This window comes from Bos indicus x Bos taurus, chromosome 20 (assembly GCF_003369695.1).
Source record: "Bos indicus x Bos taurus breed Angus x Brahman F1 hybrid chromosome 20, Bos_hybrid_MaternalHap_v2.0, whole genome shotgun sequence".
In the NCBI taxonomy this organism is placed as follows: domain Eukaryota; kingdom Metazoa; phylum Chordata; class Mammalia; order Artiodactyla; family Bovidae; genus Bos; species Bos indicus x Bos taurus.
In genome coordinates, this window is record NC_040095.1 from 7,656,369 (window position 1) to 7,672,638 (window position 16,270).

The following is a 16,270-nucleotide window of genomic DNA, read 5'->3' on the forward strand; positions in this document are numbered from 1 at the left end:
AAACTAACAGGTTATACAAACTCCAGGACAGAAGTGAAAGACCTCACAGAAAGTGGCAGAACATGGACAGGACCCCTTCAGGTGACTGTCAATTAAAACATACGGACAAACTGATAAGGCAGATGCTCCTGTATGTTATCATCACAAGAAACCCGATGAATGGTTCAAATCTTGCATAATCTTATGGAAAGATACAGGCATGTGAATATGATTGTGCCTACTTCAAAAGTCACCAGGAGCTCCAATTCTCCAGGACCTAGCCCTAGAACCCTGGGTTTTTGCTCTACTTATTCCCCAAAGTAACTGAGCTCTACTACAGACAAGGAACTCCATTAGCAAAATAAAGACTTCACTGAAATGCAAATTAGTTCCGTTTTTATTTTTTGAGGTATGATTTACATATAACATTAGTTTCAGGTGTTCAACATAATGGTTTCTTATTTGTATATGTTGCAAAGTGATCGCAGTAAGCCTGGTTTAACATCCATCGCCACATGCAGCTACAAAAATTTTCTTACGATGAGAATTTCTAAAATCTGCTCTCTCAGCAACCTGCAAACACCTTTTGCTTATTTGGGGTCTTTAGCAAGCACCTTTTGAATTAGTGAACACATACATAATGGAAGCCAAGCGCTGCCTGGCATGCCTCCAACCTGTTCTACGTGTCTCCTGGTTGGGAAACTGCTTGCTTCCTGAATCCTGTTCCATTATCCTGAGCAACTTCGGGCAGGTTAGCCTGAATGACCACTGGATAGGAGATTTATTGCAGTTCATAACGAGGGCTCTCCACTGGCACGGGCAGCAGAGATCTGAGGCAGAAGACCCACCGGTCTCTGCCCGCAGAGAACAGTGTGAATTGGGCTGGGGGCTGCTCTGAGGGTGGGTGGGGGTTTCTCCGCTCCAACAGGGGTTCTGCATGTGATCGCCTTGCAGGCTGCCCCACCCCATCAGAGGACCACCACCACCAAGCCCCCTCGCAGTCAAGCAGGAGGGTCAGGGCCGGCTTGCCTGGGCTGTTCCCAGGTGCCCGAGGCTGAGCAAGGCTCCTCGAGACCCCACAGGCATCTGAGAGACGCAGGAAGTGGCTGCAGTGAGTTCTCATGGCCTGCCACAGGCCCATCATGGGGCAAAGGAAGGGCCCCTGTGCCAGATCTTTTTAGGGATACATGTGAGCCAGCAGCCAGGGGCAGAGATTCCCAGGTCTCTATAGTATAAAGAGCCAGGGCAAGGACAAGACAGGAAGGAGAGCCACAGGGTCCTGATCAATACCATGGAGAAGATCCAGCTGAAGGACTGTGGTCACAGATGCCAGAACACCTAATACAACAAGCGTGCCTCAGAGAAGAGCCTAAGACAGGAAATCCATAGCAGAAATCCATAGCAGAGCCCAGGAGGACCCAGAGAGCAGTCAAAGATGGAGCCTCTTCCTCCCCCATATTACCATACTCCCCACACCCTCACCAGGAAATCAGAGTCAACATCAGCTTGGCAAGAAAGGGAGAAGAGAAGGAAGAAATCTGAGAGACTAGATATTTTACTTAAAGAGACTGAGCAGTTATCAAAAATGACTATTTTCATTATTGCATCAGACCAAGTTTTCTGTTAGACTAAAATATATCCTTTCCCCTCCCCACTGCCTAGGGTAGGACTTCATCAGATCAGATCTCTTGTGGACAAAATAAAGAAATAAAGGCAAGAGGGGAAGCATGGTAGGAAGGGATAGTTAGGGAGTTGGGTACGGACATTTACACACTGCTATATTTAAAATGGAGAACCAACGAGGACCTGCTGTAGGCACAGAAAACACGGCTCAGTGTTATGTGGCAGCCTGGATGGGACGGGGGCCTCGGGGAGAATATGCGTGCTGTGTCTTGGTCGCTCAGTCATGTCTGACTCTTTGCGACCTCTTGGACTGTAGCCCACCAAGGCTCCTCTGTTAATGGGATTCTCCAGGCAAGAATACTGGAGTGGGTTGCCATTCCCTTCTCCAGGGGATCTTCCCAACCCCGGGATCGAACCCAGGTCTCCTGCATTGCAGGCAGATTCTTTCCTGTCTGAGCCACCAGGGAAGCCCTACCTGGGGGAGAACGGAGACATGTATATGTATGCCTGAGTCGGTTCGATCACAATATTGTTAATTGGCTATACTTCAATATAAAATAAGAAGTTTAAAGGCAAAATTAAACCTGAGTGTAGTGTAGTAAAACCATGCACAATACTCTTTCATATTTACTGCTGACTTTCTGTGATCCAGCCACTGGAAATGTGAAAATACGTCAGCCAGGCTCCACCTTCAAGGAATTCAGTGTCTTCTGGGTTAAGGGACAGTAATGATAGCTGTAATACAGCAATGTGATGCCTGTTATACAACTGTACACAAGTCACAGCGGCACAAAGGACAGAACAATGAAACTGAGGGAATTCAGGGGCGGCTTCCAGAATAAAGGACCCTCAGGCAGCATCTTGAAGGACAAGTTAGAGACTTCAAGTTGGAAGTGGGATAAACAGTGACCTGAATTTGCTAAACAAAAAGTAAAAGGGGGAGGGGAGAGATGTACTGAAGCATGTGAGGGAAGCTCCAGAAACGAAGGAATCTAACACGCAAGCTTTGGCGGGGTGGGGGGCGAGAATCATGGCAGCAACAGACCCCCAGAGACTAGAATGCACGTCTGGACTTCAGCGGGACCCACCTCAAGACTGCTTATACTTACGTGTGTGCAGTATTTCCTCCTACTACAGACTGGTTTCTCCCAGCTAACAGCTTTCATTTCCACCCTTCCAGCACTGCTACCCAAGAAGGAAGACAAGGCCTTCCAAATTCCAGTTTGAAGAACACCAAGGAAACACTCTGATTGGCCAACTTGGGGTCATGTGCCCACCCTGGGCCAACAGTTGTGACCAGACAGGAGGAGGGTTGTGACTGGCCCACCTGAATGGGATGCCCATCTCACAGCATCCCGGAAGACAAGGCCACATAAGAAGGTGGCAGCATCATCTGGACCCATGCCCAGAGCAGTCGAGGGGCCCCCTATTAAAGAATGAGAGTGCTGTGCAGTGAAGGGCAGGAGAATACTAGAACCAACCGTCCAGGCCAGTTTAACACTTGGCATCTCTCTCTGTTTTGTGCTCCATAAATAAACAGCACACAAAGATGGGCCACTGTCCATCACTTTGATACACTCTGTATATATCTGACTCTGTCCACTTGCTTGGAAGGACAGTCTGTTAAAATTTCATTTCAGACTTCTCTGGTAGTCCACTGGCTAAGAATCCATCTACCAATCCAAGGGACATGGGTTTGATCCCTAGTCCAGGAGATTCCACAATCAAGCCCACATGCCTAGAGAAGCCACCTCAATGAGAAACCGATGCACCGCAATGAAGACCCAGAGCAGTCATAAAAAACAAACACAAAGAAAACAACCCCACCACTTGACCACAGGCTACTGAATCGCCATCCCTTTCATGATACCCTCAACTTGAACTAGTCTCTTCACCTTGAACTTCAACAGTAATTTGTCCTGAACTCTCCTATAGGACTTATCACATTTTCCCTTAGTTCTCCCTTAATTAATGCATCTGAATAAACAACCCATTGGTCCTTCCCCAAAACTGGAATGGTAGGGACGAAGCTCTTGAACATGGGGTAATAAATTAAAATAATGTCTCCTTTCCACTGACGGGGATTAATGCAGACATGTACCTTGCCTAAGAATTTGAACTAACTCAAAATAAAGGAAACAAATCAGTTTCAAATAGTTGGCAAAGTATTTGTTTAACTAAAGGGAGCCATGAGGGGTATGTAGCTATGTGGTTTGGCAACGGCCTTCTTCTCTCGGGCTGACAAAGGCAGGCCTCTGGGCAGCGTCTGAAATTGAAACTGCTCTGCATGAGGTTCAATACTATCTTCATTGTGAGCCAACAAAATCTTAGCAGGTTATGTCACCTTTAGGAAAATGTTTCTCTTCCTTAATAAGAGTTTCTGTAGTGACTTTTTCCTCCTATGGTATTCAGGCATCCTTTAGGGAATTTCTAGATGAAATACACATATGCCCATGAAAGTGTGTGTATTCAATAAAACTTCTTGAAAGAAAGGAAGGAAGGGAGGGCAGGAAAGAGGAAGAAGGCAAGTAAGCCCCTGAGACAAGAGTACCTCATGTCTCAAAATTATCATTAAATCTTCTGAAATACCATCATACCCTTCATACGCACTGGGTCAGGGATTAATTTTCACACTGAGTACCTGCTCTCCAAACACTAAATGAGCTCATGAGACACGCCAAGACAGTGGTCTCCTGATTCTTATCTCCATTCCCAGCACCCTCACTCTCTCTGACTTCAGCTTTCTCTGAGACAAACCTAGGAGTCTTCCAAGACGCACTGGAAGCTCTCCTCTCCCATCCTTTTCTCAGCTCCTCCTGCCTGTCCTGTTCCTCACCCGACTGTCCAGCGGGGCAGTCATCTACCAGCTCTTCTCTCAAACGAGGGGTGTGTGTCAGCACTAGATACACGTGTGTGAAGATGTGTCAAGACAGTGGAAACTGTGCTCCCCAAGTGTTCCCCAGAGTTTCTACTGCCACCTCTACTTCTTGTCCAAGATACATAAAACAGGGAGAAGCTAGGATCGTGAGACACAGTGGCACCCAATGAATATAAGAAAGCTACTCACTGATTTCACCATCTTTTATCTCTACTGAGAGCTGGTAAAATACACTAGGAAGAACAAAACCTCTGAAATCAAAGGCTATGATCTGTCATAGGTCTGGTTCTGCATTTATTAGTCTAATCTTGGGCAACTCATTTCATCTCTCTGAGCCTCAGCAGGCATGCATGCTAAGTTGCTTCAGTTGTGCCCGACTCTGCAACCCTATGGACTGTAGCCCTGCCCAGGATCCTCTGTCCACGGGATTCTCCAGGCAAGAACGCTGGAGTGGGTAGCCATTCCCTTCTCTGGGGGATCTTCCCGATCTAAGGATTGAACCTGGGTCTCCTGCACTGCAGGCAGATTCTCTACCATCTGAGACACCGGGGAAGCCCCTGAGCCTCAGAGCCCCCAGCTAATAAATGAAGATGATGACCATATCTGACATACAGGTCTTTTACAAGATAACACATGTGCAAACCACCTTATAAACACAATGAATGAATGCCATTCATTCTTTCCTTTCCTTATTTTTACCATGTAACTGTTATCTGCATTTCTCGGTATGGAAATAACTTTAAAAACTCTTTAAGCCTCAGTTTCCTCAAATGTTGAACAGATACAATATCTCTCAGAGAATTATTTTGAGAATCAGATGTTTAAGTGTCAAGTACCCATCACAGCTTAGTAAACAGTGGTTATTATGATTAATAAAGTAGTATACACATACTAGTTATTTTGACTATGACTACAGAAAGTCTGGTGCTATCTAAGCTCTCCAAGGTCATTCAGTTTTCATACAGGCATTGCCTCTTGCACCAGCAAAAAAAGGGGAAAAAAAGAGCAGTCGTTCACACTTTGTGCCACTGTACGTGTGTGCCTAGTCGCTCAGTCGTGCCCAACTCTTGCGACCCCACAGACTGTAGCCCGCCAGACTCCTCTATCTATGGGACTCTCCAGGCAAGGATACTGGAGTGGGTTGCCATCTCCTGCTCCAGGGGATCTTCCCGATCCAGGCATCAAACCCGGGTCTCCTGCATTGCAGGCAGTCTATGAAGGACAGGAGCTGGAAAAGGAGCGATCGAGACACAGGGCATGAGCGAATGAAAGGCAGAAAGAGAAGAGCAGCTCACTGGAAAGACTGAAGAATCACCGGGAACAGGCAAAAGCCAATCCTTACAGTTTCAAATTTCTCATGAATAAATATTGTTTCTTGGTTGAATCTCCTACTGAAATCAACAAAATAAAAATCCAGGCATTCCTGGACTCTTGAAGCAAACAATCATGGATTCTGACCCACTCCAATTATTAACCAGTAGGTCCCCAGGACGGCCTGTCCTGGGCTGCCCACAATATGCCAAAGGCAACTTTGAGAACCCCAGGAATAGCTGTGGGGCAGTTGGTTTCCACTGCTTTCACCCCCTGCTTACATCCCATCACCATCTAGACATCAGTCCCTTCCAGAGGCCCTACTTCCAAGTTAGACCCTCTTCTTTCTCCTTATGAGGACATGAAGACAAGTACTAGTTGCAGTTTTAAGTTAATACATAAGCATTGATGGATTGCTGCCAATCCAACTTTCCTCTTATTACTACACCCTCTAAACTTTCACATCTCTCTAAACAGGCCAGTAATGTGTGCACGTATCTATCAGAGAACAGTGATAAGGGCAGCAGGGGACATTAAAAGACAGAGAATACTAACAAGGAGGATCAGCACAGAAAAAGGAGAGGGAATAAAAAATATTTCTAACCAAATATGAAAGGTTTGCTTATAAGCCAGAAATTCTAAGCTCTCAGTACCTTCCTCATGATTTCCTAGGAGACCAGAACCTACATCCGGAGAATGATGTTGGTGATGATTAGAAGGAAGGAAAGAATAAGGAAGAAACTCAAGACATCTTAAAGCCTGGAGAAATAATTAGATCATTTTCTAAGGGATAAAAGACCATAGATCATCACAATCTAGCCACGCGGCTGAAAAAATCAGGTTTCTCAGTGTTTCTTCTACTGCCAGGAGAGATGATCCATTCCCAATGCTAAGATCCTTGTAAGCAGAGACAGGATCTATCTGGTTCACTACTTCATCCACCCTCTAGGAAGTGTCTGGCACTCTGGACGTGCTTGTTGAGCACTCAAACAATTCCCTAACACTTCACTTCGTTGGATCTCATCATTCTCATCTATAAAATGAGGTGGTTGGGCCCGGGGATCTCTAAGGCCCTTTTGGTTCTGGGATTCCACTCAGCTGACAATAGAAACAGTGTGACCAAAGCCATCCCTCGCAACCAGCTCATCATCGTTTAATGAAGAAGGAAGCCTGGGATACTGACAGCCCTGCTCTCTGCTACCCACCTGAGCTTCACTTGTCCTTTGTTTACTAGCAGCAAATAGTTAATCATTTTCATATCTCAGGTACCTGCTTTCACTTGAATCGAGTTTAATTTATACATAACTATGTTATGACTTTCTGCTGGAGTTCAAACTGGCTGTGCTCCAACTTTGGATTTCAAAGGAGAATGTGATTAATGCATTCCCTACAACTCCACTGGACTCTGAGGGTTCTCCATCGGCCTCCTAATCATTAATCTCACAACTCTTCAGGTTGTTAGACTACCCAGGCCCCCCACAACATTGGCATCCTGCCCGCCAGCCAGGCAATACATTTAAATACAAAACTACATAAAACAGATTATTCCCCAAATTTGAGTGAGAATTAGCACAAAGATTAAGGAGTCTTACAGAACTGCTACCTGCCCTCAAGAAGTTCTCCATGCACCAGAACTAGTAATATTCATTCTAAAGAATTAAGGACTTGGTGTAGCTCCTGTCCCAGAAGTCATTTAAAAGTTTTAAACAAATTATTTGGAAATAATTTCAAACTTACAGAAAAGCTGAATGAATAACATAAAGAACACTAATACTTGCCCTTTCCCCAGACCTACTTATCGCTAACATTTTACTCCATTTTCCATTGGCATCTGAGCTTGCTTTCACATGCACATGCTTTTGTTCTTCATAGATTCTTCCCCCCACCCCCGAACTATTTAATAGTAAGTCACATTTGAATCATGGCTCTTTACCCCAAAAGCAGCAGCAATTAAATTTTAAAACAGGAGAACAGAATGTTGTACAAATGGTTTAAGTCCCCAGCAACGGAATTTCAAGGATGGCAACGAACAGTGTGGGAGGTCTGTTGAGGGTGAGGCTTTCTAGGACTCCTATAGAGTCAGCTCATCTTATTCCTGGGGTTGGGAGCCTTGATTTCAGCCCAAGAGCACATGCACACACACACACACACCTCTTTTTATTTTAGAAGGAAAAATCCTTGAAGAAAATCAGGTACGTGGACAACTGCCAGCCCCCATTTTTCTCCAGGAGAAGCAGAGGGCAATGTAGCAGGTCATTCTGTTCTCAGATGATTCTGCCCTCCCCGCCCCCACCCCCGCCACCCAGGATAAAGCCACAACAGCAGCCCACTTTCAGAAACACCTTTTCTGCTTGCAAGCTCACAAAAGTGTTTCTTTCTCTTTGAATTAAAAACATAACCACACAAAATTCGTCCACAAGACAAGAAAGGGTTGCTCACTACCTTTGTAGCTTTGATCAGCCTGAGAAGGCAACAATCCCCACCTGCCAGGGGTGGTGTACCAGATACTCAGGCCACCTCCGCTATTCCCTAAGACCATCTTATCTCCTGGTTTCCAGGACCTGCACCACGAGAGTGGGTTGCAGGTGAAGGGGAATAAGCAGTGTGAAGCCACGCCATCATTAATCATACTGCAAATAATAGCTCTTCTTCCTTAGGCAGTAAAGCATTTTGCATACTGGTAATTATTATTAATAAACTTCTTAATATATGACTGCATCCCCTGGAGAAATTTCTTAAAATCCCTTCCTTAGAGCATCTACAAAATCAAGAAAGTAGTACAGAAAAGAGAGAACTTTCTCAGGTATTAACGAAAAAAAAACTTTTTTTAATTAGCACACACTTGAAAACTAAAACACAAACACAGCAGAAACTGGGTACTGAATGCACACACAGTTCTCTGTAAATCCCACGAAGACCAGACACTTTTAAATCAACAAGACTCCTTACTGGCAAGGTAACGCCAAGGTAACTCTGAGCAAATGATTCCAAAACATTTACCTTGTACTAAGCTCCCTGTTTATTTATTTTTTTAAAGGGAGTAGCATATGCACGATACAGCACAAAGGTAAATTTAAAGTGAAAGGAACACAAGAAGGGTGAGTAGGTTTACTTCAGAGGTCTACTGTAAAACACATATTGTGAGAGTTTTACAAAGACACGTATAAACACGCACTTCATCAGAAGGAGTTCTGCAAAGCAATGAGGAAAAGAAAGGTAAGAAGAGGAAGAAGCCTGCCTCGGCTCCAGGAGAAGTAAAAGATCCCATGAGCTACCTTGTTTGGACGCCCTCCGTCGAATCTTCATTTTGGGGAAGGAAGGCCACGAGTAGTTAAAAGGTGAGTCCGAGTCAGAATCCATCTTTTTGTCTTGATGAAATCAAACAGGCTCGACAGCAGAGACTCGGGAAGAACTGGGGCGTCCCCAGCCAGGAGGCGAGTCTCCCGTGTGATGTAAAAGGAAGGGATGGGGCTGGGTGAGAGCTGCGAACACCGAACACCGGGGCGGGAGAGGCAATAAATGTTTTGCTTCCTTCAGGCGTTCAGGCATGTAGACCAAGGAGGAGGCTGTAAATATTCAAGCCAAACTGAGAAAGTACAAGGAGGTAAGCACAGCCCCTCAGAGTGGCACGGGTACACCGCAGTCCAGTTATTCAAAAGGTCACTGGGAGCAAATGAATCATTAACTCTTCTCCTTGCTGGAAATGGAAGTAAAGAAAAAAGGTAACTGGGAACTTAGAGCCGCCTGGAACTCAAGAAAAGCTTCCCAAGGCAGGCGCCTGTTTTGGTGGGGAGCTAGGGGATGCTTTCTCAGAAAAGCCATCCTGTGCAGCGTGAGATAAAGGTTGAGGTTTATGTGTGTGGACAACCAGAAAGCTCCGGTACATAGGCAAATAAAGGCCGTCATACACAGGGCAGGGGTTTTTCCGGAGCGGTCTATTCTTTCATACGATTGGCAGGTTTGGCAGCTTTTCAGATCTAAGAGCCAAAACAGCTCTGATAATTCATTTAACAATCCAGTCTCCCCATCCTTTTAATCCTCAAGGGGTTGGAAGCTTTAACTTCCATCCAGAATTGTAGTTATCTCATTAAATTCATGCAGAGTCACCTACTTTACGCTTTAACGCAACTGGGGCATTTTTTTCCCTCAAATTGTCTCCGGGTTTGGTCGTCAGTCATAAGGCGTTGGGTGCCTTTGGGACTCTGATGCACACTTTCATTCCATCTCAATAGAGCTAGTGACTAATTTACACAGCCTCCCTGAAAAACTCTTTGGTAATTAGCATTCAGTAGAAGCCCATTACTGCCTCCCCATAAATCGTGACACTGCTCAAACTTACTTCTCTAAATCCTGACCAGCAGGCACACAGATATACTGGCCTCGAATAAGCTCAAGTACAGCAGCCAAGGTCTGGGGCAGGAAAAAAGTGCACCCTAAGTCACATCCAGGAGTCTCTTTCAAGCATAGAAGTATTATGCTCCATTTTGAGGTCATCTGACGGCCAAATAAACTTTAAAGGCAAGTGGAAACAAGATGGGGATCTTTTCAGCTCTGCAGATCTGGAAATGCCACGATGTGTCTTAATGAACACCCATCTCTTTATTTCAATTAGTTCCTAAACTGTTGACACTCTCATGCCATGCAGTGTGAGAAAGTAAGATGCATAACCTGCTCTCTAATAGTTAATCCTGTCTGATTGGGTAGCATTTGGATGAGGGGTACAGCTAGATGTAAAAAAAGGGGAGAAATCCCTTACTTTCAAATTCAAATCAGAGTTACATAAGCCACCTCTGTGTTTTCATATTGTTTGCTTTGTAAACATAGCATACAAGTAGATAAAAATACAACTAGAAGGTAATTGCTAGCATTACAACTAAGTGAAAACACACAATATATTCTCTACTTCGTGTCCTTTTATTTGAAAAGTATATATTTTTCTTACTCAGCTGGGTGCAACTGTATGGAAAAAGTACTCTCAACTCTAATAATAGATAAGGTTTTAGTACACATGCATCTTTCTATAAGAAAATAGACAAAATTTTGTGAATGGATTTCCATTTCTTCTATTTTAGAACTGAGAACATCGTAGGCAGCTGTGAAATGAATGAATGATGTGCACAGTTAAGTCCTAACCTGTAGATGAAGAATCTTTATATGAGAGCTGCAATATTTTTAGTATTTGATGGGTAACTAAATGTGTGCATCTGGACCAAAAAAGCTATGTGAACTCCAGTAAAATGTTTAAACATATATTTGCATTTTATTCATCATGGCAAGAACAACAGTATTGGGTAGAACAGACCCTTTGTTCTCTAAGGCTCCAGACAATACTTGGGGTGTGCACAGGACTCCTGGCTGCCTGAGAGATGTCCAGAGACCCAGGAAAGCGAACCTCCTCCAGTGGAGATAATCACCATTTGAAAGTACTAGGTCAGGAGATACTGTTGTCTTTCTCATTATCACAGTTTTAGAACCACTTAACCAGGATAAATCCCAGGTCAACAAACTACTGCAACAGGCTGCTCCTCTACTGACCATCAGAGACAGGTCAGAAGACCTTCAGGTCAATGCAAAGACATAAAGGAACTTTGCAAAATGCAGATCTGGGAGCTGTCAGGTAGAGCCATCTAAATCTAATTTTCCCCAAAGTACAGTCCTGGTTGACCAATTCCATGTCGACTTATTGTTGATATCAAAATTATTCCAGCAATAAAACTACTAGTACTACCCAACTGGTACATGTGAGAAGCCCAGCAAGAGACTTTCCATCCTCATTTGCTTTATTATTTATCAACCTTGTTTAAAGAATGAATTAAGTGTGCTGACCGGCAGCGCATAGTTAACATAAAAAGTGGAGTATTGTGTTGACACAGTCCTTTTTTTAGGCCAGCTCATTTTCCTACCAAAGAATTTCTCCTAAATATGGGTCATTTATCCTCCTTACTATCTATGGTAATTGAGTTCTACCCCCCCACCACCATTGGGTCAATGTGATTGCATTTAAATTAATTCAAGATGTTATTTACATCTCATTCATATTCAACAGCTTAATTTCTTTGCTTTCTCTGACTGGCTGATTACAATTGCAGCTGGCAGAATTCAACGATATATCCCCAAGGCCACTTTCTCACTAGTTATCATACAACCACGACAACATAAGAATGTAAATGATTTCATCAGCCTTACTGTGCCTCCTTTAATTAAAAATCCTTTACTTAAAAAATAAAGTCACAATTATCCAGGACACATACTGTCACCTACTTTTCAATCTTGATAAAACTGAACCTCCCTGGAAGAGTATTCATACTTTGATTTAAATTACAGCATTTGTACGGTTTTCTCATCCTCCAGTGGGATCCAAAATTCCTTGAGGGCAAGAACTGTGTTTTATATTCATATTTTTAAAGAACCACACACTGAAAAGAAAAAGCATGGGGTTTTGGAGACAAATACAGATGGTCCCCAGCTTATGATGGTTCAACTTTACCAATGGAGCAGAAGCATTCAGTAGAAACCAGATTTGAAAATTCGAATTTTGATCTTCCAGACTAGTGATATGCCCTATAATAGTCTGTCATGATGCTGGGCAGTGGCAGTGAGTGCAGCTCCCCGTCAGCCACGTGATCGTGAGGTTAAACAACCTGTACGCTTACAGCCATTCTGCACCTGTACAACCATTCGTTTTTTTCACCAGCTTCCCCGGTGGCCGAGCGGTAGAGAATTCACCTGCAATGCAGGAGCCATAGGAGACACAGGTTCAATCCTGGATCCAGAAGATGCCCTGGAGGAGGGCACGGCAACCCATTCCACTATTCTTGCCTGGAGAATCCCATGACAGAGGAGCCTGGTGGCTACAGTCCATGATTTGCAAAGAGTTGGACATGACTGAAGCAACTTAGCACACATTTAATAAATTACATGATATTTAACACTTTATTTTATTTTTTGAAAGCATTTATTTATTTATTTTTTACTGTGATTTATTTTATTTTATTTATTTTAAAATAGGCTTTATGTTAGATGATATTGCCCAACTTTAGGCTAATGTACGTGTTCTGAGCACACTGAAGACAGGGACAGGCTAGGCTAAGCTAGGATCTTCAGCAGGTTAGACTTATTAAATGCATTTTGACTGATGATATTTTCAACTTACAATGATTTTATTGGGGCATGACCTCATGAGAAGTCAAGGAAGATCTGTATATCTGGGCTCTGCCACTTATTTACTTAGTGGCCCTAACCAAGTCACTCACACTTTCTGATCCTCAGTTGTCTCCTATAAAATGATATAACATCTATACTTCAAAGAGTTGTGAAGATGAAATGAGATTATGACAGTAGAGAACATAAGCTGTTGCTAAATTTCAGCTTACGTGTTAAATGTTAGTAAAGTTTTCCCTTTGATTATATTTCTCTTCTAAATTGTAGACACTGAAGGATGCTTATCTTCACCTCAAGAGTAATAGCTTGATTTTCAAAACAGAGATATAGTGGCAACGTAGATAGAAGTTCTAAGGACGTCATACCCAAACAGAAAAAGGAGGAGGATTTGTTTTGCTTCTCTGCTCCATTGTTTGACCACCAGAGACAACAGTTTTTAACACCGTTAAACACATTCTTGGGGAAAAAGTAAAAAAAAAAAAATACAGACAAGAGGCAGCAGGAGCCAAGATGCAAGGACAAGCCTATCTTGGATAACTTAGCCACACACAGTGGTAATTTCAAGCCTCAAGTTCCGAAAGTTTCAGAGATGATCAAAGTCTTCCTCCAAAACCTCTAGAAGGCACCATGGCATCGCTCCAAGTGCAACAGAAGCAGTTCTTTGCTGGAGAACACCGTTACCTTGCTTGGGTACCAGGTGCAATGGTTGGCTTTCCCTAAGAGGCCATGTTTTACAGAAAACAAGGATCTTTACAACCACAGCTTGGGACTTCCCTGGTGGTCCAGAGGTTAGAACTTTGCCTTCCAATGTGGGGGTGGTGGTGGTACAGGTTTGAACCCTAGTTGGGGAGCTAAGATCCGACAAACCGTGGGGCCAAAATACCAAAATATAAAACAGAAACAATACCGTAACAAAATTTTAAAGACTTTAAAAATAGTCCACATCCAAAAAATCTTTTTAAAAAGCAGGGCTCACATCCACATGTAAGATGTGCTCACTGTGAGCCGGGGCAGGAAGCACACATTCACATCCCCAGGGTCATGCTCTCTCAGGGCCGTTAAACTCACTTGAGTCTAGAACCACCCGAGGTTCACATTATTTTCTCCCTATCTCCTCTCCCTATTTAATTTTTAAAATAGAGCCTAGAAAGTTAAATTCACATAAAGCAGACACGAAGTAGGAGCGTGGTAGAGATGCGAGTTTGATCCCTGGGTCAGGAAGATCCCCTGGTAAAGGAAATGACAATCCAATCCAGTATTCTTGCTTGGGAAAATTCCATGGACAAAGGAGCCTGGTGGGTGACCGTCCTGGGGTCACAAAGACTTGGACACGACTGAGCACACACACACGCCTGCACACACACACGCCTGCACACACACACACACACACACACACACACACACACACAAAGGAGCATGATACAATGGTGGTCATAAATTGGATGATGCCATTCATAATACCACCTTACTTTAAAAATAATAATTTTTTTTAATTTCTTACCCACCATAACTACCTTAATTTATCTGAACAAAAACTCCGCATGCCCCTTCACAAGTTCTGTATGTCCCCTTATGTCATCCTACTATCTAAGGGGGAAAAATGGACACAACCTAGAAAGCCAACAAATGAAATTAGTTGTATTATGATAAATGCACGTGTAATATAAGAGAAGAAAATACTCAGAAACACTTTAAGATAGGAAAATAATGGATTTTCTGACCAAAGTAACATATTAATGAATTATTTTGTCAAAGCTTCCAAGAGCGTTTAGTATTGCCAGCAGGTGGAGGTTCTACTTAGACGATTCTCTAAGAAAAGAGAGATCCTTAGTAGACCTCTTTTGTTCTCAGGCATAACTTGAAAGAATTAGGATAAATTTATTAAATATTCCTGAATGATACATTATGAAGAATTTTTAATTTGCCCTGAAGAGGCAGCTGTGGATAGTAGATGTGAGGGACCTTTGGGGCAGAAGAAGCAAGAATATGGGCCACGAGTCTGCAGAGAGAAAGGAGGGCAAGGAGGAAAGTATTAACATCTTGTTACAACCTAAGAAGAAAAAAAAATTCTACATAGTAGGAAGAGCCAAGGTATTTAGGGAAGCAACATTTATGATTACATCTGAATTTATTCTCATCGGTTCAGTCGCTCAGTCATCTCCAACCCTTTGTGAACCCACGGACTGCAACATGCCAGGCTTCCCTGGCCATCACCAATTCCAGAAGCTTGCTCAAACTCATGTCCATCCAACCATCTCATCCTCTGTCATCCCCTTCTCCTCCTGCCTTCAATTTTGCCCAGCATCAGGGTCTTTTCTAATGAGCCAGTCCTTCACATCAGGTGGCCAAGGTATTGGAGTTTCAGCTTCCTCATTAGTCCTTCCAATGAATATTCAGGACTGATTTCCTTTACAATGGACTAGTTGGATCTCCTTGCAGTCCAAGGGACTCTCAAGAGTCTTCTCCAACACCACAGTTCAAAAACATCAGTTCTTTGGCACTCAGCTTTCTTTATAGTCGAACTCTCATATCCATACATGACTACTGGAAAAACCATAGCTTTGACCAGATGGACCTTTGTTGGCAAGGTAATGTCTCTGCTTTTTAACAAGCTGTCTAAGTTGGTCATAACTTTTCTTCCAAGGAGCAAGCGTCTTTTAATTTCATGGCTTCAGTCACCAACTGCAGTGATTCTGGAGCCCCCAAAATAAAGTTTCTCACTATTTCCACCATTTCCCCATCTATTTGCCATGAAGTTATGGGACCAGATGCTATGATCTTAGCTTTCTGAATGTTGAGCTTTAAGCCAACTTTTTCACTCTCCTCTTTCATTTTCATCAAGAGGCTCTTTAGTTCTCCTTCGATTTCTGCCTTAAGTATGGTGTCATCTGCATATCTGAGGTTATTGATATTTCTCCCAGAAATCTTGATTCTACCTTGTGCTTCATCCAGTCCAGCATTTCACATGATGTTTTCTGCATATAAGTTAAATAAGCACAGTGACAATAAACAACCTTGATATATTCCTTTTCCAATTTGGAACCAGTCCATTGTTCCATGTCTGTTTATAACTGTTGCTTCTTGACCTGCATACAGATCTCTCAGGATGCAGGTAAAGTGGTCTGGTATTCCCATCTCTTGAAGAATTTTCCACAGATTGTTGTGATCCACACAGTCAAAGGCTTTGGTGTAGTCAATAAAGCAGAAGTAGATGTTTTTTTGGAACTCTCTTACTTTTTCTATGATTTAATGGATGTTGGCAATTTGATCTCTGGTTCCTCTGCCTTTTCTAAATCCAGCTTGAACATCTGCAGGTTC

At 43.2% G+C, this 16,270-nt stretch overlaps 1 protein-coding gene and 1 long non-coding RNA gene across 13 annotated transcripts in view; one reads left to right on the plus strand and one right to left on the minus strand.

Annotated features, from left to right (window-relative positions):
• ARHGEF28 (Rho guanine nucleotide exchange factor 28) overlaps window positions 1-16,270 on the minus strand; it is a 339,789-nt gene that overhangs the window by 123,489 nt on the left and 200,030 nt on the right. The window contains exon 1 of one of the 12 annotated variants that reach the window (XM_027520365.1): window positions 9,067-9,638. The exons of the other annotated variants lie outside the window; for them this stretch is intronic. Within the exon in view, the coding sequence (XP_027376166.1) occupies window positions 9,067-9,151 (85 nt within the window). The 5' untranslated portion in view covers window positions 9,152-9,638. Of the gene's footprint in view, window positions 1-9,066; window positions 9,639-16,270 lie in introns of those variants that run through there. 12 annotated transcript variants of the gene reach the window in all.
• LOC113879101 lies at window positions 8,122-13,435 on the plus strand. Its single transcript, XR_003507200.1, has 2 exons — window positions 8,122-9,129; window positions 13,220-13,435. It is a non-coding gene; the product is annotated as an uncharacterized LOC113879101 (long non-coding RNA).